At 37.5% G+C, this 27,757-nt stretch overlaps 2 protein-coding genes across 2 annotated transcripts; one reads left to right on the top strand and one right to left on the bottom strand.

Annotated features, from left to right (window-relative positions):
• Window positions 1-1,491: 1,491 nt before the first annotated feature.
• On the top strand, window positions 1,492-12,652 carry LOC104603026 (uncharacterized). Its single transcript, XM_010266934.3, has 13 exons — window positions 1,492-1,842; window positions 1,935-2,032; window positions 2,122-2,208; window positions 2,308-2,476; window positions 2,621-3,262; window positions 4,613-4,755; window positions 4,854-5,048; window positions 5,135-5,225; window positions 5,794-5,962; window positions 9,847-9,957; window positions 10,084-10,180; window positions 11,838-11,947; window positions 12,393-12,652. Exons 1-13 carry the CDS (start codon window positions 1,618-1,620, stop codon window positions 12,410-12,412), a joined length of 2,157 nt encoding a protein of 718 aa, XP_010265236.1. The 5' UTR covers window positions 1,492-1,617; the 3' UTR covers window positions 12,413-12,652.
• A 5,270-nt stretch (window positions 12,653-17,922) lies between these two features.
• On the bottom strand, window positions 17,923-21,350 carry LOC104603027 (uncharacterized). The gene is made up of 5 exons (XM_010266935.3): window positions 20,669-21,350; window positions 20,493-20,537; window positions 20,118-20,393; window positions 19,819-20,000; window positions 17,923-18,481 (listed from the first exon to the last, which is right to left on the bottom strand). The coding sequence occupies exons 1-5, from the start codon at window positions 20,895-20,897 to the stop codon at window positions 18,272-18,274; spliced, it is 942 nt and encodes a 313-aa protein (XP_010265237.1). The 5' UTR covers window positions 20,898-21,350; the 3' UTR covers window positions 17,923-18,271.
• Window positions 21,351-27,757: the final 6,407 nt, after the last annotated feature.

Genomic DNA, 27,757 nt, shown 5'->3' with positions numbered 1-27,757 from the left:
TTATTCAGGCTTACAAGAAAGAGCCATTAATCAATATTGATCTCGATTATCAAGGTCTTAGGGAAGGGTGGATTGAATACGTGATCGCATCGCCCTCAAATTCAAACCCATATGTTGATGCCTGTTGGGCTGAAAAAAATATTTCTATTTATTATTGTTCATAAATCATTTTTCGTGTTTTTATCATTTTTTAACAGTTTATTCAAATTCAACAGAAATTAATCGGATCGGATAAGATTCGGTTATGACCCCGAATCTAAACCCGATTTCATCCGTTTGCATCCCTCTCCACTGTTTTCCATAGCCTCCGTTCATCATTGTGGTCTGAACACGTGGAGCAGAGTCCTCCGGTAACACACTTTCCACGTGGCAAAATTATAAGTGGTTGACTTGAATAAGGGTTTATAATCTGATCTTTATTTTTTTTCTTATTTTTCATTGTTTATGGATTAGAAAAATAATAAATAACAAGGAATTAAGGAAAAAGGAAGCCAAGTCTAGAGGTGTAAAGTGGGGCTGTGTCGGGCTGGCACGGCACAACCTGTGGGCGTGTGTGGGCCGTGCCGCCCTCCCCAGTGAAAAATTTGGGGGTTGGCCTGGCATGGCTCACGACCCAGGCTAGTGCAGGCTCGTGCCATGCTGTGGACTGGGCTAGCCCGCGGGCTGAGCCTTGGGTTAGATCGGGCTGTGCATCAGGCCAAAGCTATTTATTTTAAAAAAATGATAAAAAACTTAAAATTTGAATTTTATATGAATTTTGTGTATAAAATTGATTTATATACAATAATTAAATAAATTAGTATAATAAAATAAAAGAATATTTATTTTCTTAATTTATTATATACTATATATTATTATATAATTATAATTTATATAATATTATATAAATATATAAATAATATATATGGGCTGTGCCAAGCCACACTGGGCCGGGCTACGGGCTGGGCCGTGCCGGCCCATGGACCTAAAACCCCAGGCCCAGCACGGCCTGCATGGTCGTGCCGGGCCTGACACGGCCCATAGACTATCGTGCCGGGCCGCGGGCGGCTCGACTCGATATACACCCCTAGCCAAGTCCCGCGGGCCGCGGCTTTGGCCTTCGGGAATACCTTCCATGACCGATACGGCAATACAAATAAGACCGGATATTCCATCTTCCACCTGTTAAATTGACAAACCGCCAGAAGGCGCGAAACGGCAAAAGTGAAATTTTGCCGCCAGATCGGATTCAGTCCTCGTAAGACGGTGCTTGTACAGTATTCACAGCCAATTTCAACCGTTTATAGGGAATATCTCCGTACTTATATGTTGTTATTAATGAAAGATATTCTCAATTCACGGCTGCAAGTGGCTGTGAGCACGGTGTATGCACGGCCTTGTGAGGATTGGATCCGAGTTCAAAAAGAGGCCCCATCCATTTCACAGTTGCTTCGCGCCTCAACAACCTTCCAAAAAAATTTTGATTAACCCCCTCCGTTCTTATTGAAATTTCGTCGTTTTCAATCCAATTTTCCATCTCCCGCCAATCCAGAGACATGAAAACTCACTGAAAATTCCAAGCCGAACTAATCGGAAGTCCGAAAGTAACTGAAATCTGTTCCTCTCTCTCTCTCAACTATGGCGGTGTCCCAGACCTCTGCTTCCAAACCCATCGTCTCTACCAAGAGTGAGGCCAAGAAGAAGAAGAAAAAGGCACAGTCAGGTGATGATCAGCAGCCGCAAGAACAGTCGTCGGTTCCTCAGCCTCCTTGTTCTTCACCATCAAAGCGCGCGAAATCCCCAGGGCTTCGTGTGGTTGGAGGTCGAATCTATGATTCTGAGAATGGAAAGACTTGTCACCAGGTCAGATTAAATTAAACCCGGAATACTCATTAAGGAAAATAATTTGTTTCTTTTATGAGTTTTTGAGAAGTAAAAGAAAAAGAATATTGCAGTGTCGGCAAAAGACTATGGACTTCGTTGCTTCCTGCAAAAATCAGAGAGACGATAAGCCCTGTACCATTAAGTTCTGTCACAAATGCCTCTTGAACAGGTAAAATTATCAGCAAATTTATAACTTATTGTTCTATTTTTCTATATTTTTATATATATTTCTCACTTAGTTTGTCGGTCTTGGTTTAGATATGGAGAGAAGGCAGAAGAGGTGGCTTTACTTGGTGATTGGAAATGCCCGAAATGTAGAGGAATCTGCAACTGCAGTTTCTGCATGTAATTGTTTGTTATCGTCGAAAGTTGAGTTTCTCAAATTGGATTTTCTTGTTTATCATGTCAACATTCATTGATGAATCCACACATATGCTTTTGCAGGAAAAAACGAGGCCACCAACCCACTGGCATCCTCGTGCACACTGCCAAAGCCACTGGTTTCTCTTCAGTTTCGGAAATGCTGCATGTCAAAGGCCCAGAAAACGTGGGCGCTGAGAAGATACTTAAAAATGTAGTTTCTTCTCCGAAAAAGCAAGATGCTTCAAACAAGGTATGGATGATAGTAATTCCATCTCACACGTTGGCTGATTCCAAATTCACTCATAGAGTGTATTGTTTGTAAACATGGTTTTCTTCCTGTTTTTCATGCTTTCTTTGCTCGTTTTTTAAATAAAATTGCACTCGCTTTTGATAGGTGACTGTCACAGCTTCACCAAAAAAAGTGGGGAAGGAAAATTTGTTTGCTGGAAAAGTTGATTTGAACTCGCAACCTAAACCCTTAACATCAGATGGTGACGATAAGAAGAATGGGAAGAGCAAGAGGAAAAAAATATTGCAGAATGATGCTACCGACAGTGTGGGTGAGGTCATTAGGGATGATGGTGCCCCTGCAGAGAAGAAGAGCACTAAGAAGTCTCGGATTTCAAAGGAAGTCTCTGTAACTCCCACCAAGAAAGAGGTAAAGACAGCAAATCAGAGTGGTAAGAGCCAACCTCCTGAGAAAAAGAAATCTCAGGTGCAGGGTTCTGAGGTGGTTCCTTCAGACCCCATTGCAAAAAACGAGAAAACGGATAAAAGAGATGGCAAATTGGCAGCCCGCAATAAGAAAGAAGTGCCGGATAGTGGAAATGCTGATAATATCAGTGCCAAGCAGAAGCCGCTGTCAGCATCTCGCAAACTTAAGAAAAATTGTACAAGTATCCACAAAGATGATTCTGATGCTGATGTCCCATTGCCTAATGGCATTGATGTGGCAACAGTAGCTGGAATTGATTTTTCTCCTGAGGATGTTGGGCATGCCTTGCAATTCCTGGAGTTCTGTGAAGCTTTTGGACAGGTAAACACAAAATTTGGTTTGCTAACTACTTGAATTAATGCAATTGGGAAAAAACAAAGATGTTGAAGGTTTTACATGCTTGAATTGTTGAGTGCTTAAATATGCTTTAAATGCTATGCTTGATTTTGTTTCTATAACTTAATTTTGAACATGTTTATTATATTATGTTATGTATTTTATTTTGAGCCAATAGGCCTTTTAAAACATTTAGTTTTCCTTTTAAATTTAAATTTTCATTTTAATTAATATTACTTTTTTGGTGCTTTGCTTAAAAAAGGTTGTGTCTCACCTTGTATCTTGCACAATGGGCACCAAAAGTTCCTTGTGCTTTTCTCGTGTTGTACTTCTAATTTCTAAAACACTGCATGCGATACTATTGAAATGAATAGAAAATGTTTTTCATTCTAAGCAGAGAACTTGGCAAATATTTCCCTTCTTGCTTTGTGTAGATCATATTACATCTTGAATGATAGTTGTGTTATAAACTACATCTTCATTGATGTAAATTTGTTCTTAATTGCAAACCATTGATTCTGTGAAGGTAATATCTGAAAGGGTTTCATGATGCAGGGGTTAAGCCGTGGTTGGTAGGTGGGAATTTCAATGTGGTAAGGAGGATATGGGAGATGAAAGGGGGAGGGATAGGAGAATGTCAGGGGCGATGAGGAAGTTTGGGGACTTTACAAGGATAAATGAGTTGGAAGAACTGGGGCTTATTGGCTCTAAATTTGCGTGGTCAAATGGGCAGGATTCTCCTTTCTTACTGAGGCTGGATAGGTTTCTCTGCAATGGGGCCGGGAGATGGTGCACGTTGAATTTCAGCTGATGATATACGTTTTGAATTTTATTCTTTTGAGTTTTTTTTTTTTTTTATGTAATTTTGTCAATAGTTGGTGATAACTTGTCACCACATCTTCTTGTACTTTTTATTATTATTAATGAATTTTCATCTTCAAAAAAGTTAATGACTATAACCTTCTAGTTCGACACTTGAGTCACTTCAATTGTGTTCACGTATTGGTTTTGAAGGAAGAGGAGCTTGAATTTTGACATTAAAATTTGTACATGAGGAGTGATTTTTGAAACTTGAACAAGCAAGTATGACATGCTAGTTCATTCTAAAGTTTATGGTGGAGTTGCAAAGGCATTCCTTTGAATTTTGAATATGTTGCCACTAATTATGTTTAATTCAGAACCAGTTGTTTAGCTAAAACTTTGGAGTTATCTTTCTTGGTTTAACAAGTAGGTTTTGTCAACTAGAATCATGTAGTAAAGCAACACAGACTGGGTGTTTTGCTATTATCTATTTCATTATGGTTTTTCAATTGAGGTGTTTTTTTTTTGTTTTAGGTTCTTGATATGAAGAAAGGGCAGGCCGAGTCAGTTCTCAGAGAATTAATGCGTGGGAGGAGTGGGCGTCGAGGAATGTATTCTTCAATTGTTCGATTCCATATCCAACTGTTATCTTTGATACTGAAAGATGCAGGAGAAGAGTATGCATTTTCTTCTAAGTGATTTTGCATGAGGGACAATTTCTTCTAGTTATTTTTCTGGAGTTACCTGTTGACTGCCTGCATTGTTTTGTTGTTAGGTCCCTTTTAAGTCCAACAAGCAGTGGGAATTCCTGGTTGAAAGCTCTTGGGAAATGCATCTCTGAGTCCCAGTGCACAGTGCAGGAAATTCCTTCAGATTGCTTTGATAGGGGTAGTGATGGGTATGACAAGCTAGATGCCTCAAAAAAGTTGAGGGTTTTGACTTTTCTATGTGATGAGACTCTTGGTACTGCGTAAGTGATAGCATTCTAGACTGTACAGTTCCATTTCTCCTTCTCTCTTTAGAGTTTGATATATGATTTTTTTTGTTGTATTTCAGAGAAATAAGGAATTGGATTGATGAACAGAATTCAAAATTTGTAGAAAAAGAGAAGGAAGCAAGAGAGAAGGTTATTGCTGCAAAAAATAAGGTAAATAATAATTGTGGTTAAATTTTTACCTTTAAGGCCTTGTTCGTTTTGCAGATTTTGGAAGGGGGAAAGTTGGTCAATGGGATTTTGATTCCTATTGACCAACTCTCCCATGCTCTTTTTCAAGATTTAGGTGAGATCCACAGTAAATCCCTTTCCCTTGGGTATCACTTACCTGGGAAAGTGTTACCCTTCTCCCACTTGGGAAAGTTTTCCAAGTGGAGAGTAAATGCTCAAAATATAACAAGTCAAATGCCCATTAAAAAATATAATTCAAAAAGCATGGATCTGGACCCAAGGGTAAAAATGACAAAACATAGAAAAATTAACCACTTGAGAAAGTGGGTGAGGCAAAAGAACATGGGGAAGTTGAAAGGTCTCATTTACCCAGGTAAATTTAACAAAAAAGAACATGGGTAAATACACTTTCCCGGGTAAATGTTTCCTGGAAAACACTTACCCGGGTAAGTGCACTTACCCAGGTAAATGGCCTCTTTCTAAACGAACTAGGCCTTAGTGGTGCTTTTCTTAAAATATAAGTTTATCTATTTATTTCCTTGTTAAATAGGAGAAAGGCATGAAGCAGAAGTTGCAAAATGAGATAGCAAAGGCTATTATTGAAAAAAATGGTGCTCCTCTTTCTATTTCTGAGCATGATGATCTTGTTGCAAATATAAAAACTGAAGCAGCAAAAGCTCATTCTGAGACACTAGAAGCAATGGAGATGGCATCCAAGAGTATGTGCTTGGTCATCATATAGTTCTTTTTCTTTCTCGTAATATATTTGTGGATAGTTTCTTTTTAATGCTTGATAATCAAATGTATTGTAAATTCTGAGCCTGACAGCCTGTTGCATTAAGGGCTGCCATGACATGAGGTCATGAGCTAACTTCTCTTGAGTTGGTCATTCATTGGTTCTTGTAGGGATCTTTGTTTCAGTTTGGAAAGCTAACTTGAAGTGAATTGATACTCTTTCTTTATAGGGAGCTCACTCCATTCAATGAGGTTGGTTCCTTCTTGGCCAACAAATTGAATTTGGGCTCTGTTGCTTTCCTCGTTCTTATCTGAGCCTGATGTCAATTTTGTGGTCCACAAACAAACCCCAAGCCTTTAAGCCTTGGTCATGTTGCTAGGGAGCCTTGAAGGGAATATCGTGGTTTTGGATTGGTTAGGGAGGTTATTCACAATTAAGTATTTTCCAGATGTTTTATTATATATTTGAACATAGCTAATTAGGGATGCAGAAGATGTATGATGGTATATGTGGTTTGCAAATGAACTGTATTGATTGATGAGTTTTTTTTTTTTTTGAGGGGGGAGGGTAATTGAAAATCTAAGCATTTGAAAAATGCTTTAAAGTATGTAGATTTTGAAGCAATCTCCATTAAAGTATACTATATGGATTAAATTTAGTAATGGGGATAAAATTCAGTTTAGATTTGGACCAAGAGTTTACTAAAAGCAACCGATTTTGCTATTTTAGGTCAATTACATGAAAGAGATAGAAGATGTTTCCAATAATATTAGACTATTAGAGTAAAAGGGTAGAGTGCATGTGTCTTAGGTGTGTATTGCAATCAACATGCGGTTCAAACTAAAAGGTTTTATAGGATGCTTGAAAATGAGGATTTTGAAAGCTAAGATGGACAAATGATTAAACAAGGCATTAAATAAAAATCTGTATATTAATGGAGCATGTTGGTGTTGTCAATTGAACTGAAAAATGCCTTCTCCCAGTTGTATAGCTGTATGAATCCTGTTTTGCCCTTCCACTTTATTCAGTGCCTTTGGGGTGTTATCAGGTGATGACAGAATAAGAGAAAGCAGAACTAGAGAGTATGGATATGTGAAGCAAGGACCATTGAATTTTCTAGTGAATGTGTAGTGTAACCCAAGTAAGCAGCAGGAACTTGTATAGTTGTGTTTCCTGTTTCCTTGCCTTACCAGAAGAAAAATATCTCTTAGTTTTTTGCATGGGACTACAGGGCATCCACATCGGAAAGGTTATGAAGATGTCTTTGTTCAAGGACAAGGAGCTAGCTGGCTTCTTTTTTGACTTAACATGTATTTGCACATAATACTGTATTTATTTTTTGTGTATAAGCATGTAAGTTCACATTGTTCTTTTGTTTCCTAATTTGCATTAGGGTATAGGGGATATGATGAATTCAGCTGTTGAATCAAGCCTAGTGGAACACTTGTTCTTTTTATTTTTTTTTAATGATAGGCACTGAGCCTCAAAATCTTTATGTCTTTCCAAGGGGTCTCTATGAAATTATTGATATGATGAACTGCAGCATGTTCAAAACTAAACAATTAAAAGACTTGATAAATCATGCACTTATACTCTTTGGAGTTGGTGAGTTTTTGCTCACCCAGAAGAACGAGGACAAACAACAGACTATATGCTGTTAACACTTAACAGATAAATGGTTGACCACAAATACTTCTCAGGCTAATATAGTTTCTTAGTCAGACAATAGGGTTAAGTGACTGAAACCGATAGCAGGAGGAATCCACTTGTACATGTCTGAGGCTTTGACTCTTGTGATAAAAAAAGATGGCATCATCATGTGCCTATATGGGAGTTGTGAAGATATTAGATACATGGCAATGGTATAGCCTTGGGATTTGTTTGGGCAGATCACAGATGATTACTTAGTAGTCTGACACATGGCTTGGCCTTTTATGGTTGTAAGCAAAAGAAAGTTCACCAATAAGAGGACAAAATGCACATTTGTTGAAGAGATTTTAAACATAAAAGAATGAAATTTCCAATGTTGAAATACAATAACAAGACTCATACCTCAAGAATCCCAGCCACTTAAGCTCAATGTTGACCACAAAAATTAGAGCCAAGTGCTTCTACATTAGTACTATTTCTGGATGAGCTAATGATCACCTGGCCTTGTGATAGCTCTTTACCAGGCCATGAGATTTGCAGTCTCAGTTTAGGTTTCTGTTGAGTCTAACTGATCAGGGACCAGGCATTGCAAAATCATGGTGACTTTTGTGTGATGCCACTTTTTGTCATATGATATAATAACTTTTATGATGCTCTTAGATGTCTTTCACTTGGTCTTGTTCTGATGCCTGAATACCTGTAAAAGAGTATTACATTGTGTTGGATACTTCAATTTCTAATGTAAATTCTTCATCTGACATATTGTCAGATGCATTGTTACCATACCTGGGTAATATAGGCTTTGATGAGAGTCTAATTGATGAATCAATTTTTGGTTATGTATCAATTTTTTGGCTAAGTATCTCGTCATTTGGTCTGCTTCCAAGTGGTCGGTGACTCAGGTCGAAGTGGAGAACTTTGGCTACTGAGCTAAGTCAAGTTGGGCAAGCTAGGTGGCGAGTTGACCAAGTGTCGAGTTGCCTGTGAGGTGCCTAGCTGAATTAATGAGCTTCGGGTCTCTTTAGAGACCTGTAAGGAACCAAATGTCAGAGGACCCGGGGTGGCTAATCCGGCGAGGTTGTTCCGATGCTTAAGTCAGTACTCTCATAGTAGACTACGAGCTAAAAATCACAAAGTCTGAGAACTTGAACTTGCCTACTTCCATTGGGGTTGGTGCCTTTATATAGGCATTGCTCACGTACTGCCCCCGAGATCTCTGTGAGGTTCGTGTCTAACTGGTCTGAGATTCTTGGAGGTAACCGCCATGCATGTTGACCACGTTCTAGATTGTTCGGCATGTGGGCCAACTTCCAAGGATCGTGGGAGTGTTTGGATATGCATGTTGAATTCCCCGGCGAGCACGTCTCGTGAGTCGCCAGGTTGGACACCATCAACTTGGCAAGTTGTTGTCTGAGTGGTTCCGGGTGTCACCTAGTTGTTCTGAGGTGCCATGTGTTGCAATGTCATTGGAGGGCCAAATCTGCCCTCATCACTAATGCTGTCAAAGGTTTAGATTCCTTCATTGCCAAAAAAACACCATTATCTGAAAATGAAAGAAAGGAAAAGAGAAAAGAACAGCAAGATGCCAAAATGAAAATTATATTGGAGCTTTCTTATACTACAGGCATGTTTATCTATGCTTTTGGCATTTCAAAATTGGTCATGATAGAATGGAATAGGGGTTGAGTCTATGATACCCTCATTCAACATTTTTTAGCCCATTTGTTTACTATTTATATGGAACAGGACAATTGCAAAAATGCCCCTTCATAGATAAGTAAAGAATTTAAGTAAGACAGTAAACAACTCAATACAAGAGGGCAAAAATAACATCTTAGCTTATATGCTAAATGATGATGAAGAGTTTCAACTTGTTATACCCTCTTATTTGATGGCATCAGTCACCAATTACTTTGAGTATTCAAATTAATAAAGATTAGATTGCCAATCCATTCCCTTCCCCTACCCCCATCCCTGCCCCCAATGGAAGATGATTAATCCTGATGAATGTGGCAAATTTCGAAGCCACCATGCTCATCTAACAGGAAGAATTTGGCCATGTAAAAATTGTTTAGATACTACTCTTATCCAAAATATTTTTGTATCATCTTTTCCTGTTGGTTGTTTTTAATTGTATCTCTATGGGCTTCATAAGTTCCAACAAAAGGTTCTCTGAAGAGCAATTTATTGAGTCTTCTATTTATAATATATTGACAGAGAAACAAAGATCAGACGCTGTCAGGACAGAGCCTACTCTTAGGGATGAAAATGGTCATGCATTTTGGAGATTAAGAAGCTATTCTGATGGGCCAAACTTTTTACTACAAGGTCTGTTTTAATTGCATTCTGCTAATGTTTTGAAGTAGTTCAGGGGATTGGATTGTCTTTGTTCTTTCTTTTTTTTGATAAATATTGTGTCTTTGTTCTTTCTATCTTTATTTATTTTATATGCAGATGTTGGAAGCTGGGATTCTTCTCCACCTCAAGAAAAGTGGTTTACTTTTGACGATGAACGGACAAAGATGATTGAGAATTATATTTCTTCTGTAAGGTAAATGCAATTATTAGTTTAGTTGTTAGTGTCAAATAAGTTGAGTTTATTGGCTTTTAAATTTCAGATACACTTGAGGTTTTCTGTTTGTTCTAGCTATAATCAGGAATAATGTTGTAAAAATTAGTTAATAATTAAATCTTCTGTGTAGAAGTGCATTGCACATATTCTTGTATTTATATGCTGTTAATGACAATTTATTTGGATGGTTATCTCATATTTGTGATCGATTACTCCCATATTTCCATGAAAATGAGCTGTATGGTTGTGCTGTAGTAGTATGGTAGCTCAGTCCTTGGTTCCCTTGTAAGGCTGTAACCAGTGTTTTAAAAGGCGTGCCTAGGTGCACAGGCGAGGCGCATTTTGGGGTATGCGCCTCACCTAGGTCCTTGGCATGCGCCTGATGTGCCTTAGCCCATGCGTGCACCTTTTTAAAATTTTGCACTTTTTGCTTTTATTGAGTCTAACGGCTGGGCCGGGGGCTCTGCCCCCGGATCCCTGACCACGCCCCTCAAGGCAAGTCCAAACAAGTCTATGTTAGGGTTTCCGGAGCTTCGAAAACCCCCTATTTGCTTATGTTCATTCATTCATTGCAATAAAATATCTTCTTAAAAGGCAATGAAAGTTATAAAATCATTATTTTTTATGTGAGAAATAAGAATTTCAAACCCTAACATAGTCTTGTTCGAGCTTGCCTCAAGGGGTGTGATACAAAGGCGCATAGAATCAAGACCGCAATATGTTTTACATCACATTAACTATTTGAAGCAATGCAATTAAGGAAAAAAAGAGATTGTGGGTTTTACATGCTTGAAAATGCTTTATTTGTTTGCTTTTATTTTTAAATTTTCATTTAAATATACTTTACATATTATGTTTATGTATTTTAATTTTAGATAATAGGTTTTTTAAATCATTTATTTTAAAATTTAAGTTTATATTTTTATTAACATTATGTTTAATATTTTTTAAAATTATTGCATTTAAAAAAAATTGGCATTTTTTGGAATTTTTTGACTTGTTTTTTGACTTTTTACCTTTTTTTTTTGTAATTTTGCGCCTTTCTTAAAAAGGCGTGCAACTCACCTTGTGCCTCGGGTGCAAATTGGCCCTTGAGCTTTTAAAACACTGGCTGTAACTAACATTTAAAAAAAAATTTTTTTGGGGGGGACTCCCCACCTTATGACGTTGCTCTGCCACTGTTGTCTACTTTCGTTTTGACTTGTTTTTCCCCTTGAAATTTTTGTTCAATGATATTATGTTATGGGTTTTGTGTAAATCCTATGATAAGGTGTACATTAAGTCTTCAACTTGACAAGTTTGCAAGGACCCTTCATGATCCAATAATGGTTTATGCTAGGGTCAAGTTAGTGTTTATGATGCCAAAACTACTTTCTTGAAGAGGTGCGAGGTAACTTGTTTGCGATGTATTTTCTATTCCAAGTTTTCTCACCTACTGCTGTTAGCAAAACTCATGCATTATGATGACCTTTCAAATTTCCACTAGCAAACAATAAATTGTAGTATATTTTTCATTGTATTTATTCTTATACATCATTCAGTTATTGTGGATAACATTGATTCCTTCTATGTTAAAAAGGCAACAGGAAGGCTGAGTACTTTTTCCTTTTCTTTTTTGCCAATTTTTGGAATGTAGAAGGAAAAGGCTCAGGATGAGGAAGGTTCCTGATGTATTTCCAAGTGGCAGTGATGAAGCTAAGCCAAAGCATGACAGTTCAGATGATTTGCCATCTCTTGTGATTGCAGGTACTGCATAGTCATTTCCTTCACAATGTGGCTATTTAACAGTACTTATTCAGTCCTTATATTTTAAGTAATTCACGTGTATTACTTGCCTATTTGAAGTTTTGAACATCACCAGGAAGTAAAAGCTATTTATATTCAAAACATAGGTGTGGCTGATAGAGGCCAAAACGAGGAGAATATAGGTTTAACAGCAGTATGGGTGATAGTTGTGCTACCAGTATGAAGGACAATAGAATTGTAGAAGGCAATTTTTTTTGAGTGCATAGTTATTTTCACTGATATTGTGGAATTAATTCCTTGTGGTCAAGTATTCGGTCACAGAGAAAAGGTGGTTGTCATATACTGTTGACCTGGGGGGTTGATATTATGATTTTAGAATCTAATTATTGGTTTAATGTGTATCTGACACTCAAAAGTAACATTACTACGTGTTGTTTTGGAGCAGACAGTGAAGAAGAGGGATAGGGGACTAAGCTACTGCTATGCTTCAACTGTTGCACTAGTGCTAACAGCTTGCCCTACACCAAATGGGCCTCCAGATTTTGCGGATACAAATCTCCAAATGTATATATGGATGTTGGAACCTGCTGCTAAGCTGTGTACAAGTCATATCACATTGTTATCCTGCACATTTTATGTGTTTTCACTATTTTGAGCTTCATTCAAAACATTGGCCTAATTGAATCACATTCTGTTTTTGGTAGATCCAGATTCCATATTAAATGCAGACGGAATTTTCTACCAGTTTCATCTTATTATATAAATTAAAATCTTCCAAATGGAAAACTCACTGCTGATTTATATTAACTTAAGGAAATGATAAGCGTTGGGTTTGCATCTGAACCCAAAATGCACTTTCAAAAGCCAAGCTATGAAGGATTGTTCGAGCCGAGAGAACGAGTTTGGTGAGATCGAGTAATTTGCCACCCAGGCAGAGAGATTCTTCCACTCAAGCTTTTAACATGTTTGATTGTAGTTACAGTCAACTGCAATGAACTTCAGGATTAAAAGTAGCTGTATTTGGATAAGCATCAGGCCTCAGGGTTTGTGCTTTCAAAGCCCTAAAACAGACCTACAATTTAAAATTTTGGGGCTAAAAGCATTTTTGTCTCTAGTTCGTGTTTTTAAAAGCAACTCTTACCAAACGCTCAAAACACTTATCTGGTTCATTTTTGTTTTCAAAAACAAAAGTTTATGATTGCCATTACACATGGAGGGCTTAACAAGAATGATATGGATTCTCTTTATTCTTCAGACCAACCTAACTCCACCAAGCTGTTGATGGAAAATTCATTTGGATACAAAGTATACGACGTTGGAGGAGGGTGAGGAATCTAATTAGGAAGGTGTGGAAATTGCATGTTCCCTTCCCCCCTAGGTTCAAGTTGTTCTTGTGGAGAATTTGCAGGAACTTTGTCTTAGTTAAACAGGATTTGATTCTTAGGGGGTATTGAGATTGATGACTTGTGTCCTTTGTTGTCAACAAGAACCTGAATCAACTATACATTTGTTTTGCTTTTGTTCCTTTTAATGATATTCTTTTTAACAATGTTAAGCACTCAGTTAATTGGGTTAGGGAGGCCTTAAATAATGATGCTAAATTCGTTCAGTGTGATGGTGGAGTTGATACTTGTAGTAACAGGTACATTTGGATTTGGTTGGGTGTTTTTACAATGCTGATCAGAAGTTTTGCAGAGCAGCATTGGTTGTGATTTCTGATATGCGACATGTTATTAATACTAGATTTGTGTATATATCTAGCCTCTAGCCTCAAATTTGTTGGCTCAATACTCAAGAGGCTACATATTTTCCAGACATGGTAGTATGTATGGTATTGTGGGATTATCCTCCTGTCCTGTGTGTGTATTGAACAATTTGTATGTTGACTTTTATAAATTATATTATAGTTGGGGTGGGGGTGGCTATCACGGGCCCTCATATTGGGCTGGGCCTAATGCTGTCTTCAGGTCCAACTCTTAGGTTAGGCCTGGACCAGGTTGGTCCAAGGTCCAAATGAACTTGCACAGGTTACATTACATATGCGATATGTCTAATAATTGTGTTTGTGAAATTCGTTCCTAAGGTCCCCCCAACCTTGAACCCAACCCAGCCCACCAATAGACTCCCCCATTTCTTGGTCAGGTTGGTCCCTGTTCAATACCATGTTCCCACGCTGGGCCTGAGCAAAACCCAACAGAAACCCAGTTGCTTTGGCCATTGCCCCATTGGCCGCCCTCCCTTAGCTCCAGGAATTTGGCCATGTACCAGCTACGAAAGCAGCAGTGAAAACTGGAAACTCCCATGCAACCAAATTTCCTATCAGATTGCAATCACAAAAGGTGAAATGGCTAATCAGATGTCCTCTCTCTCTCTCTCTGAGTGGCACAAGTTCTTGTCTTATGTGGTGATTGACACATGACACCACCTAGACCTCTAGCTACACAATCGGACTATCTCACTCAGTGCAGTGATGGGTACATGAATATCAATCAGACTACAAGGCAGGGCTGTGGGAAGACGGTTCTCTCCACTTGGGGCCTGCCAGCACTAGTAAAGACTCTCAATTTAAGGCACCCAACCAAATAAACAGTGGCCCTGGGAACCGCCCAACTGGGCCAGTATTTTTTCCAATGTAGGTGGTGGTGCTGTCTGTCATCTCTTGCAGGGACGACCCCTCCACTCCCAGTCCCAGCTACCTCCCTATGGTCTATGGAATGAATGGATGTGAGAGTTTGTGCAAATTGCACAACACAAAGGAGGCATCGCATCACAGCATCAGTATTGAATAGGACCTGCTGATGAGGTGAATGTTGTCCGACCCAACAACAGCAACAGGACCACCTGGTAAAATATGTTGGAAGGGAAATGACCATGTTATGTAAAGGAGGAGGAGGAGGAGAAGGAAGAAGAAGAGCTAAGTGAAAGTACCTGTACCACGTGATGCTGTATTAGTGGTAGGTGTTATGACTTGTGTATGTCTAACAGCTGCAGCTTCACATCACTGATGTGATTCTGTGTGTAGGACCCTTCACATCAGCTTTGTACACCACTGAATCCTCACCGTGGATTGGTCCCCCCATGTGCCAGCTTCCTTTCCTTTCTTTATTTTTAGAATTCCAATCAGGCATGCTGCATGCATGCTTGGTCGTACTTGTAGACAAAACGAAGTTGGGACTTGGAATATCAGTACACATCATGGCTGAGGTGGCTGACCAAAAGGTGTCCACATGTTTCACCAGTCTAAGATGAGACCAGCTTTTAGTTTTGGATTTTACACTTGAGCCACGTGGCAAAAAAAAGCCATTTTTGTAAGCCTATGGCTTGGATTTTTTCCCTTGTTCTTTCCCACCCGTCACATTTATCTAATGCTCTTTTGAAATTTCATATTTACACCTTGCGGTGCATTACCATGCCGGTGTTGAAAAGATGTGGGAGTGGGAGTGATTACATTCTTCTTGGCAACTTGGAGAGTCATGACATTCACTTTTCTAATACAAGGAAATTGAATTGGTTTGGTTGTAGCAGATGGATGTATTAGGTTTATATTTATAATGTTTTTCTTTTTCTTTCCTATTTTACAACTTTTTTGTTTCCCTTGCACATTTTATCTTCTAATTATTATTCTAAAATATTTCAGCACTTTATGAAAATGATGAAAAGTTGGTCTAGTATGACTTTGATTCACACACCGGGTCAGCCTGGTTAATGTACTTTTATAACCCCACTGTTAAATATATAATATGGAATTAGTATAAGGAATGTTGTTGACCCGGCCGGTTGAACTGCTCATCAAATTATCATTCAGTCAAGATTTTAAGTTCGGTTTGAGTAAAACTCAGAGAAAGGTTAAAAATTGTTTGAATCAGACGGTTGGATCGTTGAGTAATTTTTCAAGACATATGTGTCCATAAGTGTGACTTGTCCTATTATTTTCGTCAAAAAACTCATTTTTTAGTCTCAAATTACAATTTTTAATATTTTTTATAAATAAAAAAATTAAAATTGAATTAAAAAACATAAATTAAATATAAAATAATACATATATTATATGTAGAATATAATTTTACATTATTTATTCATAAAATACATGTTTATGTATATCTTTAAATTTCTATATGGCTGATGTGGCACGGTCTGACCTGTTCAACCCGAACGGTCGAACTAGTGACCCACGACTTAGAGGCAAAAATGGTTCAACCTCTGGGTCAGTTTTCAAAACATTGGGTTTAAGGCCTATTCGTCTTTTGAATTTTGAGACGGGGGAAAGTTGGGTAATGGGATTTTGGTTCCCATTGACCAAGATACCCATGTTCTCTTTTCAGATTTATGTGGGGTCCATGAAAAACTTTTTTCCCTAGGTAAGTGATACCCATCTCCCAGGTGAATAAATAATTTTTCCACTTGGAGAAAAAGTTGCTAACACTTGGACATGACAAAATTGACCATTTTAAAATGAAATTTTCTGGCTAAAGTGATCATTATCTTATTTACTTGGGAAATAAAAGAACATGGATAAATGCACTTTCCCGAGTAAATAACTTCCCAAAAGCAAACATGGCATAAGAACAATACTGAGCTGGTTCTTAGCGGTATCATTTCTGGCAGTTGGTCCGTAACATCTAAACCTTCAAAATATGCATGGGAGTTCACAAACACCACAAAGTAGGGGTGAGCATTTGCTTTATTAGGTTAAAAAAATTTCTATTTGGTCTAAAGCTATTTTGGTTAAAACTGAATTTTCAATTATGAAAATGGAAAACTGATTACTAAAATACTCAAAAAAAAACCAAATCGAAATTTCCTAAAACCAAATTAACCAAATCGAAAAACTGAAACTGAAAAATTTTATTTGTTTTTTTTTTTGGGTTTAACTTTTAACCGAATAATGTTCATCCCTACCACAAAACCTTACTCCTTAGGCATGTTAAATGGTTAAGGGGCTATTTGCAAGTTATGTAATATTGTCAATTTTGGATCGAATTAGACTTAATTTTGGGTCATTTAATAGAATGCCTCCTATAGTTTTTATTTTACTAAAATACCTTTGCAATCTATTCACTTAATCGACCTTTATTTTTTTTAATAAACAACCTGGGGGATCTCCCCAACCCTCAATGCTCATGATTCATGGAGGTGGGATTTGATAACAAGTCCCTACTAGGACAAGACAAAGATCACTTTGAAATTGGGACTGATCAAAATTTGGTCTAATTATAAACATTTTATTGGATTGATTTCGATGTTAGAAGTGACTGAATATTTCAATGATGCATACAAATTAAAGGGGTGACATGTTTGCATCCACTGAAGGTGACATGATGATAGTGTTAGCAATAGAACAAAGGGTGACTTCACTTGACAGTGCAATGTCTAAGGTGACATATGATAGTGATTACTGTAAAACATGGAATATGAGCCCCTGCAAGGTGAAGTGGCTGAAAATATGGATACTATTTTGCAGAGCAGGAGCAGCCCTAATAAAATTTTCTATGAACAACCAAAACTCTTGTTGAAAAATGATCCTAGATGCCTGCTTGTGAATGTTTAAAATTAAAAAAAGAGTTCTATCACAAATTTAGATATATCTATCTAATGCCAATTTTGGGTAGGAACAGAACAACACTAACACTTGAAGGAACCACTGAATATGAATATGCAAGTTGGGCATCTCTCTCTCTGCTCTAAGACCAAAGTCAAATTACACAAATTGAAATGGTTTGAACAAAGTAGCTTATGGTCCAAGTTACGGTCCTGGAATACAGGTAAGATGAGCAGTGATTAGTCGTTAGAAGGTAGAACCCATTTTGGAAGTAAAGTGTGTCGTACGAACCCTCACACACCCACAGACACTTTCTTTAGCAAATTGTGCACTCATCATCTGCATGGATCAATGATGACTCCATTTTTCTTTTCCTTTTCCCCCTCTCAGTCTCTTTTACCACGGAACTGTTTTTGGGGTAAACGACCAGTGAAACTTTTCAATATAACAGCTTTAATTTGGAGCTTATATTCAGAAACCAGAACTTTAAATGACACTTCTGAGCTTTGGAGAGAGACAGAGAGAGAGAGAGTTTTGGTTTGTTTGCACGTGAACCTAAGCTGTCAGCCTTTGCATCAAAGCAAGAATAAAACATTACAACGCTTAACCAAACAGAAACAAGGATACCACCCTACTCTGCCCTTGCTTGATTGCCCTTAATTTCTCTATAACTCACTCACTCACTCCTCCTCCCTTGGCAATTTCGCATATCCCTGCCAAAAAGAGAGGGGGAATCTCTCCAATCTTTTCTTCTCTTCCCCCAACTCCTTTCCATCTTTAACTCCTTACTTTTTAGATATATTCCTCCTTCCAAACAAAACCTGCCATCTCGGCCTGATTTGCTTTCCTCTCTGCCTTTTTCCCATCCACAAGCTCGTCCACGATAAGCACCCACTTTGCCTGCACTTGTACATCTGCTCCTCTGTCCTTGTCTCTGCTTCCTCTCTTGTTTCCTCCTCTTTCTCTTTCTCTTTCTTCTCCCTCCCTTCTTCAATCTGCACCATTCTTACCCATGTTAGTGTCAGAGATGTAATATGATGCCTTTTTTTTTTTTTTTCTTACATAGAATTCAATTACTTGTGCTTACTCATGCATATATATGTGGAAAGTTCAATGAGAGTATTAGCATGGTTGGGCTGCTCCTATTCATGAAAACAATAAAATACAACCAAAACCCTAAATGGGTTTTATTTTATTTACCCCCTTCCCCCAAACATTGGACCCACATGGTATCTGGGTCTTTGTTTTGGCTTGGTTGACAACTGAAAATTACAACTGTTCCTTTGACATCTTTTGTCCAATGGACCCACACTATATCTACCACTCCCGGTGAACAATCACTTAGCTGTCTTTTGGAAGGGACCTGGTTGGTACATCCGCTCTTGAATACTCAAGTGTCAGGATATTCCTTTGGTGGGCCTTGGCCCAAGCAACGCCAACAGGGGATTCTGATTCTTTGATCTAAAGGTAACATCTAGAAACTGAAAGGTAATGTCGAACATACTAGTAAAAACCCATGTGAAAGATGGTCCATTTTGTCAAAACAATCAGGATTGTTGATGGGTGGGTACTACGTGATGGGCCTGATGGTCCATCCATGGAGTAATATCTAGACTTATTGCTGATTTTGTAATGTAAATGTGCCATGTGTTTGGCCTAGATCCCATTAGATGGCTGGGGCCCAGGTGTCCAAATGGCAGCATTTAATTGGGTGTTTTTGAAATTTGTCCAAATTGCAGCAATGGTGATAGTGACCAATCCAGGTTCCAACCCAACATTCGAAATTTATCCAAATTGATCATCATAAAATTTTGAGGATCTGGTGGAGAGGCTCCTGATTGGAGAATCAAGATTGCCCAAAATATAGTGGGCTTTGGTTTTGGGATGGGTGGTCCACACTGATGAGCTTTTTTGCCATTAATGGGGTCCATATATTTGCAATAGGGAAGTTACTAAAGAACAATGAGGATGATCTCTATTCTCTGGGCTAGAGTATCTTCCAATTGGATGATGGTCCACATGGATGAGCATGTGAACATGCTTGTACCAGAACCAGAGACCCTTAACTGATCTATGAGTACTTAACCTGCAGTTTGATGCCCTCCCTCCAAGGAAAAAAAGGACAAAAAAGAAATATTATGATTTTTCTTTCTTTCACTCTTCATTGAATAAACTTCTGATTGAGTTAAAATCTTTGAAAGATCATCAATGAGTTTGGCTTCAGAAAAGAAAGATTATCAACCCCAGTTTACTAAGATACAAATTTAGTATTCATCGTAAACCGATGAACAAAGACAACTTCATGCCATGCGTGTAGTTTTCATGGACATACCTCTTCCTCAGGTTTCAGTTTTGTACCGCAGTTGTTGGGTGACTCTCCACCTTCAACTTCACAACGCTTTAATGATCTCTCTTTGATTGGAGGGGTTGAAGCCGGGCTTGGACTGCTTGAGCTAAGATCAGGTGGTGTACTTTGAATGCCCACATCCCTAGTTGAATACTCAACTTTCTTCTCTGCAATCCCAAGAACAAGAAAATTATTAAGTTTATTAATTCAAGCAACTCGCTCACAGCAATTAATGCATGCAACTGCAAACGAGAAAAAAATGAGAATAAGCTAGCGGTTTGGACCTTGAATTGCAGGTTCAATATGGTCATCCTCTGCTATGGTAGGCTTTGTTTGGATATGGCGTGCATGAGAGTAAACAAGAGGTCCTGACATTGTAGCTCTGCTTGTTAAAGTTGGGATAGACCTTCCACTGAGTGTTTTTGCAGACAAACACTCCATTGGGACTTCTCCTGAAAGTGGGTTGCAGATATACTTCTCTGCATCATTCCATTTGGAGTTCAAAGCAAACCCATCTGGTGATAAACATTCCCAACTGTAACCCGATCTCATCTGCAAAGCTGCATGAAGAAGAAGAAGAGCCACCGGGTTCATCGACGGCAAAAGCGATTAATTTAGACCAATCGATCGTCACCTTCACCGTTGAAGTTTAATCTTACCTTTGAGAGCAGTGGTGAACGAGTAAGTAGCTGGGTCAATCTCATCTGTGGAGAAATGACGATAGAAATTGAGAGAAGGAAGCGTTTGATCAAATGCTATATATATATATATATATATATATATATATATATATATATATGGAATCAAGCTAAGTTAAACAAGCAATTAATAATACCTCTTAAAGTGTAACCAGGAGAAGAAGCAGTGCTAGAGATGGTCGCGTTTGATCTGAATGACCTTGCTTCCTCTCTGAAGCTTCTGATATTCGAAGCAGAAAACCTTCTTGAATTGGTGTTCTCTCTGCTGACACGAGCCTTGTGAGCCCATTCTCTTAAATTGAAGTCAGCTGCTGGTTCATCTCTCCGCCGGTAGTTCAGAGAAGCTTGCTCCACGGTAGTGGTCATGGGGGTGTTCTACAATTGTAGCAGAAGGCCTAGTTCTCTGTCTCTTCTTCTTCTTCTTCTTGCTATTCTTCTCCACCTTAGTACACTGTTATGGATATATGGACCTGAGGTCAATCATTATCAATAGACTGTATACACTACTAGCTAGGCCAATTTGACATGGCTAGGCATGGCCCGCCAACTCATGCATAAATGAAAGCCGTTGGATTTGTGGGTAAGCAACTTGCATGGGCACTTGATGCACATGATCATGAACATGCCTCATTACAATGCAAAACAATTCTACTATTACATTGAGGGCCCACATGAATTTGAACGGTCCCGATCAATGGATTGAAGGGCCACGTGTATCAGAACAAATTAATGTGTGTTGTGTTGTATGTGGTAGGATTCTCATTGAGATAGAAGTTATATGGGTTTCATCAAGTTGATGAAGTTGATGTCTCTGTTGGGTTGTTTTCAATGTGGGTTGGATAGGGGATTAGAGTGGATCGACTGGGGGGGGGGGGGGAGAAGGTATGGTTCCTGTGCATGTCATGTGGTTGTCATCATCATGTGAAAATGAGTGCAAGGGACCGACCTTCCACATAATGGAAGTGGTGGGGTCCAGTTTAGGTTCATCTTGGCCGTAAGATTTTGTCTTGGTGTGTGTGAAAAATGTAGGTTTCACGGAAGGGAGAAGTCAGTCTTGGGGTTGGCTACTTTCTGGCTTCATTTAATCGGTAAAGTTTTCTTTTCTTCTTCTTATTTTTCTCCTTCTCTCCTCCTCTTCCTCTCCCTCTCCCAACTTACTTACTTTTAGATATTTATCTCTTCCCTTTTACGTCAGTTGTCCTATTGTTGTTATCTTTGTTCGATGGAGTTGGTTCGTTCTCATTCATATAAAAGTTAGCTTGTAAACTCAAATGGAATTTAATTTGGTGTTTTTTTTTTGGGTAGTATAAAACGAAATTATTCAAAATTTTATTAATTATATACATATTTTTCAAAAATATAATAAGGGGTCATTGATGGGCATTGTTTGTTAAATTGAAGGGTTTAAGAGATAAACTAAAAATGTTAAATAAAAATAATAAAAAATGATTTAAACACTCATAATTTAATAATAAATATGAGATTAAAACAGGATTCACATAATCGATCCTATATAACTTAAACATACATGGCTTAGATGATGATTATAATGATATTTGGCTGCCGCGACAACATATATAAAATACCATCACCATTACCTTTATTTTCTTATTTTCCTTTTCTTGTTGATAGAATGAATGACAAAGCATGGTTTGTGTGGGTAAGACTTTATTGAATTGCATTATACCCAATGTTGTATTAAAGCTCAAAAGAATATATATTCTCATAAAATTTGTATTAACTTAGTCATCATCATGAATGAAAGAAATGTAAAACAAATATGACTTTTTATTAAATACTTTTGTCTCAGATAAACTTTTGTGACTTGTGATCTGATATCATTCTTTCATCCCAAATAAGGCTGTAAGGAAATTATAGCAGTAACTAATGGAAGGATACAGAAGAAAACATAATATAGCCCAGTGTATTAATACACACAGAAATAGAATTTCTCAGAGAGAGAGAGAGAGATGAGGCCAGCTGAGCCCAAGATATATAAAAGATAGAGAGTAGCCCATTGGTTGAACCGGTGGGCATGCAGATGATACACATCATCAAGCCATCAATAAGCCTGTGACAGATGATGACGCATGAAGTCAAGTGAAACCTACTACTTATATTATTTACTCTTGACTGTAGTGAAACGTCTTTTCACTATCAGATCAGCCTCTGATGATGTTCTCATTGGAGGCCCTACACAGAAGTATTCTCATGACTAGACTACATTGATAATTTGGTTCTAGTATATATATCTCAGCTTAACTCTCTTGTCTACACTACCCAAGATTGATTATTGAAGCAGATCTTCTTCGCTATTGCTTGATCGGACTCCTGATTCATTCATTTGGGGAGTGTTTGTGTGTGCTGTGTTGTTCACTCTCATACGACATCTGCCCCAGAATTCCAATCTTCCTAGCTTTCAGAAAGAACACGTGCGCCAACCCACATTTATTGAAGAATCAAGAAGCTCTGGAGTTTTGATAAGATTGTCTTTCATCAGCCTTCAATAATCAATAGAGGGGGTGGGGGGTGATTGATGAAGAGATGCATTAATGGTGACGATGGGGCTTGATGGAAGACAGTAGCAATACTCGGTACATACGATGTGAATGGATCGAACCAAGACCCAGATGCCATTTGATTAAGTGGGCCCGGGTTTTGGATGATATATTTGACTGGTTGTGCTACTAGGAACAATTCTTGTGTGGTTTCAGAAGGGATTGGACCAGGATCCAGATGTCTTCTGATCACAGTGGTCCGAATTTTGGCGGACATATTGACCAATTATGCTTCCAATCGCTTCCTCAATAAGAATTATAGCTAGAGAGGTTATGTTGATCCAACTCATCAAGGCTTCCAGTTGTCGAGGACCGGTGGTCCCCTAAATCTGACGTGTAAAATTCTTGGGTGGTTTCTGATTCTTTTATCTACGACTCTACCAATTTTGTTTCATTTACAAGAAACTTATGGTTAGTGTGTAAATTTTCAAAAATATTTAAACTGCCTTTCGTTGCAGTGCAATTTTATTTGCACTAAATACAAATGCATGCATGAGAGTGCAAATGAAAGGAATGCAAATTCTGATTTATTTTTTGTTTGGGTTTTACTTTATTCTACTCTATTTGTACTGTAATCAAACAAAGTGAGATAAATTTTTAAACAAAAATAAATCAGAATATGCATCCAAATCATTTGCACTACCATAATTTTGCATCCATGCAAATAATTTACAGTTTTGCACTGCAACTGAAAACAGCTTTAAAGCAAAAGATAATGGGACCTTCCATGTGAATGTCAAGTCATCATCCGGAGGTTTCCCTCCAACCAGTACAGAAAAATGCATTCCATCACATTAATGGCTTTGACTTTGAAGATGGTATTGTTCTAATCAAATTCATCAAAATCATGGAGCCATGTTAATAGGAATTTAGGTGGGTGAGTATGTATCATTCCAATAATAGTTATCTTTAATTGAAGGATTTCAACTAAAGGTAAGGCATCTTGATTAGACGTTTGAGATCAATGATTTGGTAAAATGATATAGTAATTAATGCTAGAAAAACTCCATGGGCACGCCCATGTTATTTTTACATTGTTGTATAATATTTTATCTCAAAGTTTAACTTATTTATTCAATTAATTATTAATAATATATATGGTATGATACTTAGATTTAACTTCTACGATTTATACCTAAATTAAGGTAAATATCTGCTTTATATAATATTATTGAGAGCATATGTTATACATGTATGCAAGTAGTATATAGTATTTGGATTTAATTTTTAGGCTATGTTCGTTTTTGGTAACTCATTTATCTAGATAAGTGCATTTATCCATGTTCTTTTATTTCCCAGGTAAATAAACCAATAACCATGTTAGCCATAAAAATCCATTATTAAAGGGACATTTTTGTCTCATCCAAGTGTTGACAGTTTTCCCCTAGGTGGGAAAGTTATTTACCCAGGTAAATGATACCCATGAAAATAAACTTTTCATTATCCCCACATAAATTTGAAAAATGAATATAGGTTTCTTTTCCCACTCTCAAAAACCCCAAAACGAATGCCCTATAATTTGCATGAAACTTGAGGGAAATATAGATAGATATATGAAATATGTATTATTTATGGCAAATGTTTGTATGTGCAAAGGATTTTGGCAAATGTTCTTTTATTTCCCAGGTAAGTAAACCAATAACCATGTTAGCCATAAAAATTCATTATTAAAGGGACATTTTTGTCTCATCCAAGTGTTGACAGTTTTCCCCTAGGTGGGAAAGTTATTTACCCAGGTAAATGATACCCATGAAAATAAACTTTTCATTATCCCCACATAAATTTGAAAAATGAATATAGGTTTCTTTTCCCTCTCAAAAACCCCAAAACGAATGCCCTATAATTTGCATGAAACTTGAGGGAAATATAGATAGATATATGAAATATGTATTATTTATGGCAAATGTTTGTATGTGCAAAGGATTTTGGCAAATGTTCTTTTATTTCCCAGGTAAATAAACCAATAACCATGTTAGCCATACAAATCCATTATTAAAGGGACATTTTTGTCTCATCCAAGTGTTGACAGTTTTCCCCTAGGTGGGAAAGTTATTTACCCAGGTAAATGATACCCATGAAAATAAACTTTTCATTATCCCCACATAAATTTGAAAAATGAATATAGGTTTCTTTTCCCTCTCAAAAACCCCAAAACGAATGCCCTATAATTTGCATGAAACTTGAGGGAAATATAGATAGATATATGAAATATGTATTATTTATGGCAAATGTTTGTATGTGCAAAGGATTTTGGCAAATGTTCTTTTATTTCTCAGGTAAATAAACCAATAACCATGTTAGCCATAAAAATCCATTATTAAAGGGACATTTTTGTCTCATCCAAGTGTTGACAGTTTTCCCCTAGGTGGGAAAGTTATTTACCCAGGTAAATGATACCCATGAAAATAAACTTTTCATTATCCCCACATAAATTTGAAAAATGAATATAAGTTTCTTTTCCCACTCTCAAAAACCCCAAAACGAATGCCCTATAATTTGCATGAAACTTGAGGGAAATATAGATAGATATATGAAATATGTATTATTTATGGCAAATGTTTGTATGTGCAAAGGATTTTTCAAATGATATGAAAATAACTACAAACCATACATTAGCCCTGAAAAAGAGAATGGATATATATGTACTGGTCTGTATCTACAGATTTAGAGGGTTCTTGTATGTTTAAACTCTAGAACCCCTCCTAATTTATCGATCTCTAAATGCAAGTTTTGCATTTTGCTTCAGACTGATGTGTCAAGGATTAGAATATTAGGAGGCTTTTTTTATGTTTAAAGATACAAATACCCTAAATCTATGTAAACGATGTTTCAGTGGAATAAAAAATTGATACGGGGCATGATAAGCACTCATACATTGTGATATTTTAAACCTTATGTTGTATCGTAAGTATAGATTCTATGAATCATGTATGTATATCAAATATGTACTTAATATACAATTGGGTACTTTTGATCCATTTTTTAAGTATGTTTTGTGCATGTATTTATTCACATACACTTGTTAACTGGATTGCTTACATTTACAGATTTACTATAGGATAAAGTACATGAATCCCTCTCTTTCTCTCTCTTACACACACACACAGGCTCTGCAGCAACATATGCCATATGTATTGGAACCTTTACAAGTAAAGCTAGTGGCTGAAATTTAGAATTTGTGGGTAACAGAGACCTAGGAGAAAGAGCTCTATTTTTCCATTGGACAGATAGGAACAGGTTGACGGTGTAGTGAACATGTGGAGCCTTTATGGGCCACAAGGAAGTATCCTAGGTTGTCTAGGAGCAAACCAATCCAAATTTGTAGTTGTTCTTTTCATGTTTTTATCTCTAGCAAACTTGAGCCCAGATCTTCCAACCTAGCCCTTTGAATAGGAATGGCAACAGGCCCCGAAGTCATGATACTTTGCCATACCCGCCCCGTCCTCAGTGACGGGGCATCCATTTCTCATCGGGGATGGGAAATCTCTGAAATTTTCTCGTTTTAAGGCAATTATTTAAAAATTATCTATTTTATGGACAATTTATACATAGGATATTGGAATTTGGGGGTATTTTAGAATTGAAGTATAATACTTGGGTAATTCAAAAATAAAATTATGGGATCCTAGGATTTTAAAAATAAAAAAAAAACTTAGAGATATTTTAAATATCAATATTAAACCTAGAGATATTTTACTAATTTACGTTTGGGTTCGGGGAATTATATACAAAATCCGTCCCAACCCCGTATCCGGTTCGGAAAAAAATTATTTTCCGGGGAAAATTGCCATCCCTACCTTTGAACTTTGTACTGTGCCTGTCGGTGCCCATATTACCTCCTCTCATCCATGTTAGGTTCTTGGAGCTTGTACTTAGATAACCCACTTCTGCATTAGCCTTCTAACACAATACAACTAGTTATTGTCCTTATCAGGCGCGTCCATCAGGACCATCACCAAGCTTCCAATGCGTGTTTTATCCAGGATGCTCCATGTCCTCTTCTTCATTCTCGACTAACTTTTCAGAGAATGTCATCCAAAATGGCCAAAAGGAAAACTAGATCTAGAGCCCTTCTACTAAATTATTAGGTAAACCTTGGAACATCCCAATAGACTCTCGATAAAGGTTTGGACTGTAGAGGTGATCCACATAAGTTGAGCTGTATGAGTTCCATTTTTGTTATTTTTTCTCTGTATTAAAAATCCCTATTCTCCATGCTTTCAGGGTAAAGGAGTAATTGGGCTTAAAATTTCACAAAATGGGAGGAGGCTGATATGTCAAACATGATCCCTTTAAGCCACCACCCACCAGATCAATTGTCATTCTCATACATGATAGAACAAACTTTTTGCCCGAACTTAAAGTGACTTATCATACTACTTTGCTTTGTGAGAGATCAAACTCTCAGATCAGTTGTAAGAGGACCACTTTGAATTTCTCTCATTCCAATTCCCACAAATCACATAATCTGATACATCCATAGTACCAGACTTGTCACGTTTAGATAAAAAAATAGACAAGTTTAATGAAAGACACAATCGAGCTATCTGAATCACTGTAAGCTTTTCAGAATTGTAATGTTCATCAAAATCTCTAGCAAGGTAGACGCAGACGTGGACTCCGTTAAATTTGAGTGGTCCAACTGCCACGAAGTGTTCCGTGTGCGCA

Source organism: Nelumbo nucifera, chromosome 4, assembly GCF_055504915.1.
Source record: "Nelumbo nucifera cultivar China Antique chromosome 4, China Antique-T2T, whole genome shotgun sequence".
Lineage (NCBI taxonomy): Eukaryota > Viridiplantae > Streptophyta > Magnoliopsida > Proteales > Nelumbonaceae > Nelumbo > Nelumbo nucifera.
Note: the sequence above shows the minus strand (reverse complement) of the source record. Positions and strands in the feature narration are given on the sequence as shown.

What these genes read in the sequence shown, in the direction of transcription:
- LOC104603026 (XM_010266934.3), top strand. Translation starts at nt 1,618, where the DNA reads ATGGCGGTGTCCCAGACCTCTGCTTCCAAACCCATCGTCTCTACCAAG. An exon ending in TTATTGCTGCAAAAAATAAG is followed by an intron (nt 5,226 to 5,793) that starts GTAAATAATAAT and finishes CTTGTTAAATAG; the next exon opens with GAGAAAGGCATGAAGCAGAA. An exon ending in AATGGAGATGGCATCCAAGA is followed by an intron (nt 5,963 to 9,846) that starts GTATGTGCTTGG and finishes ATATATTGACAG; the next exon opens with AGAAACAAAGATCAGACGCT.
- LOC104603027 (XM_010266935.3), bottom strand. Translation starts at nt 20,897, where the DNA reads ATGACCACTACCGTGGAGCAAGCTTCTCTGAACTACCGGCGGAGAGAT. An exon ending in TATTGAACCTGCAATTCAAG is followed by an intron (nt 20,001 to 20,117) that starts GTCCAAACCGCT and finishes TTGGGATTGCAG; the next exon opens with AGAAGAAAGTTGAGTATTCA. An exon ending in AACTGAAACCTGAGGAAGAG is followed by an intron (nt 18,482 to 19,818) that starts GTATGTCCATGA and finishes AGAATGGTGCAG; the next exon opens with ATTGAAGAAGGGAGGGAGAA.